The sequence below is a fragment of the Perissodus microlepis genome, chromosome 3 (assembly GCF_051167445.1).
Source record: "Perissodus microlepis isolate ML-2025 ecotype Zambia chromosome 3, ASM5116744v1, whole genome shotgun sequence".
Lineage (NCBI taxonomy): Eukaryota > Metazoa > Chordata > Actinopteri > Cichliformes > Cichlidae > Perissodus > Perissodus microlepis.
Window position 1 is genome coordinate 7,213,195 of NC_140463.1, and position 4,254 is coordinate 7,217,448.

The 4,254-nt window shown below is 41.6% G+C and overlaps 1 protein-coding gene across 1 annotated transcript; it reads left to right on the top strand.

Annotated features, from left to right (window-relative positions):
- The first annotated feature begins 1,911 nt into the window (after positions 1–1,911).
- On the top strand, positions 1,912–3,920 carry LOC146389667 (nuclear factor 7, ovary-like). Its single transcript, XM_084923011.1, has one exon. The coding sequence runs from the start codon at positions 2,194–2,196 to the stop codon at positions 3,544–3,546; it is 1,353 nt and encodes a 450-aa protein (XP_084779137.1). The 5' UTR covers positions 1,912–2,193; the 3' UTR covers positions 3,547–3,920.
- Positions 3,921–4,254: the final 334 nt, after the last annotated feature.

A 4,254-nucleotide genomic window follows, 5' to 3' on the forward strand; every position in this document is an offset into this window, starting at 1 on the left:
CACACATATATACATGTATACACACACACACACACACACACACATATATATATATATATGTGTGTGTGTGTGTGTGTGTGTGTATGTGGTCAGTGGAAGAATCCATGAGTTTCTCTGTGAATTTCCCATTACGTCGTAGTGCACTCGGTGCTTCCTCTGAGGTCTAGGGGTTTTTCGCTGTAAAAAGAAGTTTTCTTCCCACGCAGTGAACAGGGGACGCTGATGTTTTTGTCACTTTTTATGCAATCAAACTCAAAGTAAGGTCAGTACGTCCACGCTTTAAACGCTGCACGTCATACTCTCTCCTGCACTTGATATATTATCCATTGTTGATCTGCACACAGCTGTTGCCACGAAGGTCGCACTCACTTATGTCATTGTTATGGGACACTCACAAAAACAAATTAACGGTTTTAGTAACGCAGTAAAGCAGTAACTGTCAGTTTTGTTTTTTCTTTTCATGGTGGAGATTTGGGGTGTACCAATTTAATCTAATGACCTTTTTTGCAATAGTAATCCCTTACTTTACTCGTTACTTGAAAAAAGTAATCGCATTACAGTAATGCGTTACTTGTAACACGTTACTGCCCATCTCTGGTGACGTGTTAATGGATTTCATGCATACAAAAGAACATGGAACAACCTTTTTATTATTTGTACTGATAGGCAAAAGCATCGTTGTCTCCAGTGAACAGGTTGTTCCATGATGACAAAAGATATAAACAGAAAAAAAGGCTCAACACACAGAGACATTCTGCAACATACTCACTACTGAGAAAAAATATGCTTATTACAAATCAAATTGTAGGACAAAGTATTAACTGCGAGTTATGTTTCTTTTAATAGTCTCAAATAAAAAAATAAAATAAGGCAATCTGACTGGTACTGACAATGGGCAAACGGCTTAAGAATGAAAGTTCAGGTACTATGGAACTTTAGTTCTTGAGAAAGTTACAGAGTGGGTGACTCATGGTTAACATTACATTAACAGTTTGCTCTCAGTCCACTTACCAGCAAATGTTCCAGGTGGCTCCGCTGTGAGTTTGTGTCCATTAACTGCAGAAATGTGCAGAAATGAAAGATTTCCTGTGAGGCTGTGCGCTCTTCACGCACACTAATAGTAAATTACTACTATCATGTTTTACTTAAACTTTGAAGTTGTAGTTGCTGAATATAAATAATATGAGCAATTAACAATTTTACTCCAAGATACTGATAAGTATACATATGTAAGGACAAGAGAGGCATTAAGGACAAAAACAAGACACCCCCACCCCCACAATCTTTTAGTTACAATATAATATTTGGTTGAAATGTTCATATTGTTCAAATATGTTATTTTCTTTGGTTGTTGTAAAATAATGTGTGCCCCAGTCTCCAATAAGACAAAGTGCTGGAAAGGTAGTTATCCCTCCTTTACACCACAAGAAGGAGTCTCTCAATAAAAGAGCAGCTCTAGCAGGAGTAAACAAGCCCGGCCCCTAACCATAATGCAGTGCGCCTATCAAGAGCTGTGTGAGACTGTACAGATGTGTAACAATGTACTATGTCTATACATTTGCAGACCCAGTAAAGGGAAACTGGGTCTGTGAGAGTTAAAGGTAGAAGAAGAATTTGCATCCCAGCAAACACATGAAATCCCCTGTGTTTGTATTACACACCAGCAGCTAGAGAATCTGCCAAATATTGAGGCAGGCTGAAGCACTTTCAAAGTAAAGCCTCCCAAACAACTACATGAAGTGACACATTATTTTCTGAGCTTAATGCTTTGAACTGTTTTACAGCTGCTGTTAGGTAAACAAGTGAACTCTGTGATGAAACACATCTTTATTTATGGCTGAAGCAAAACTCTTGACAGCCAAGGGAGGTGAACAGAGCTCCGCCCCTGACATCAGTAAACTGAGACAAACCAGGAAACAAGCTGTTCCTCTTCCTCAGTAAAGAGAGACGCACAGACGATCAGACTGAGCTCAGACCAAACTAGCAGCTTCCTCTGAGTGAGTCCAGCTACAGGAGAGAAAAGTGGAAAACTCCAACACTGCTGCTTCAAGCTGCTGACGCTCCACACACTGAATGTGAGTTTGAGCAAAAACACGACTCAAAGGAAGTTTCAGTGAAGGTGGTAGAGGAGGGAGGGGAGCCAGGACTGACTGTACTTCCTGTCTGCTGTTTTCAGCTTCACTCACAGACTCAATGGCTTCCAGATCAGAGGAGGATCTCTGCTGTCCGGTCTGTCAGGAGGTCTTCAGAGATCCTGTTATTCTGTCATGTAGCCACAGCTTCTGTAAAGACTGTCTGAATAGATGGTGGAGAGAGAGACCAACACAACACTGTCCAATTTGTAAGAGAAGATCTTCAAGGGAAGAACCACCTTTAAACCGAGCTTTAAAGAACCTGTGTGAGTTGTTCTTACAGGAGAGGGATCAGAGAACACCAGAGGCTCTCTGCAGTCTGCACTCTGAGAAACTCAGACTCTTCTGTCTGGACCATCAGCAGCCAGCGTGTCTCGTCTGCAGAGACTCAGAAAAACACACCAACCACAGATTCAGACCCATTGCTGAAGCTGCACAACAACACAAGAAAGAACTTCAGGAAACTCTGGAGCCCTTAAAGAAGAAGTTAAAGGTTTGTGAAGAAGTTCAAGTGAAGTTTGATCAAAGAGCAGAACACATTAAGGTCCAGGCCCGACACACAGAGAGGCAGATTACAGAGCAGTTTAAGAAGCTTCACCAGTTTCTAGCAGAGGAAGAGGAGGCCAGGCTGGCTGCACTGAGGGAGGAAGAGGAGCAGAAGAGTGGGATGATGAAGGAGAAGATGGAGGCTCTGAGCAGAGAGATAGCAGCTCTTTCAGACGCAGTCAGAGCCACAGAGGAGGAGCTGAGAGCTGAAGACGTCTCATTCCTGCACAACTACAAGGCTGCAGTGGAAAGAGTCCAGCGCTGCCCCCTGCTGGATGATCCACAGCTGCCCTCAGGAGCTCTGATAGACCAGGCCAAACACCTGGGCAACCTGACCTTCAACATCTGGAACAACATGAAGGACATGGTCTCCTACACTCCTCTCATTCTGGACCCAAACACTGCTGATCCAAACCTCCTCCTGTCTGAAGATCTGACCAGTGTGAGGTTTAATGGATTTATCTGCTCTGTCCTGGGCTCTGAGGGCTTTAACTCAGGGACTCACAGCTGGGATGTTGAAGTTGGAGACGGTACATGGTGGGCACTGGGTGTGTTAACAGAGTGTGTGCAGAGAATGGGAAGCATACAGTCTGCATTATGGAGAATACGGTTCTATGAAGGTCAATACTCAGCATGCTCACCATCAGCTCCTGTTACTGTTCTCTCAGTACAGAAGAAGCTCCAGAGGATCAGAGTGAATCTGGACTGGAAAAGAGGAAAGCTGTCGTTCTCTGATCCTGATACTAACACACACATACACACCTTCACACACACTTTCACTCACAGGATGTTTCCATATATCAGCACTGATGGTGAAGTGAAGGTGTTGCCATCGAAGGTGTCAGTGTCAGTGGAGCAGATGAGCTGAGGATGATGATATTTCTAATGTTGTTTCCTGTCAGTGAATTGAAGCTGTTAAACTGCAGCTGTCCTCCTGCTGCCTCGTTGTTCCAAAGCTCTTTGTTTCTCTTTTAGTTCTCACTGTTTCTTTCTGTTTCTGCTGTCCACCTTTTCACATGGAAAATCATTTCACTGTTTCTCACTGAATGACTCCCCAAACTAGATTTGAAATTCTATCAAGTTTCTAATCATTACAAGTGATTCATGTTTCTATTTGATGTGTAAATGGAGATGATTTAGTTTGCTGGGATATGGACTGACATGTGTTGAATGGGGCGGAGCAGTTTGTTGTTTTTTTCTTGTCTGTTTATGACAAAAATAAATATATTGTCAAAAAATTTATACCACAATAGAGTTTCTTAAATCTCACAGCCTGAAAAATACCGCACATGCCACAATGAAAAAGCTCAAAATGTCTGAACAGTAAATACTAAAGTAAAACCATTAAACCCACTCTGGAACTTAATTTAAAGGTTATTTAACAGAAATTAAAATAAATATATAAAAATTTAAGTTTCTAATCCTGACAGAATTTTCTCATGACGATCAGATAATGTAGACCAGATGGAGCAGAGATGGGATGAATCTATAAGATTGATTATTATTATTTTTTATTTACATTCTTCAATTTGTATTAAAAAGGCACAGACTGCTGAGTTTTTGATGACATAACAAA

Coding starts and splice junctions, on each gene's coding strand:
- LOC146389667 (XM_084923011.1), top strand. CDS start 2,194: ATGGCTTCCAGATCAGAGGAGGATCTCTGCTGTCCGGTCTGTCAGGAG.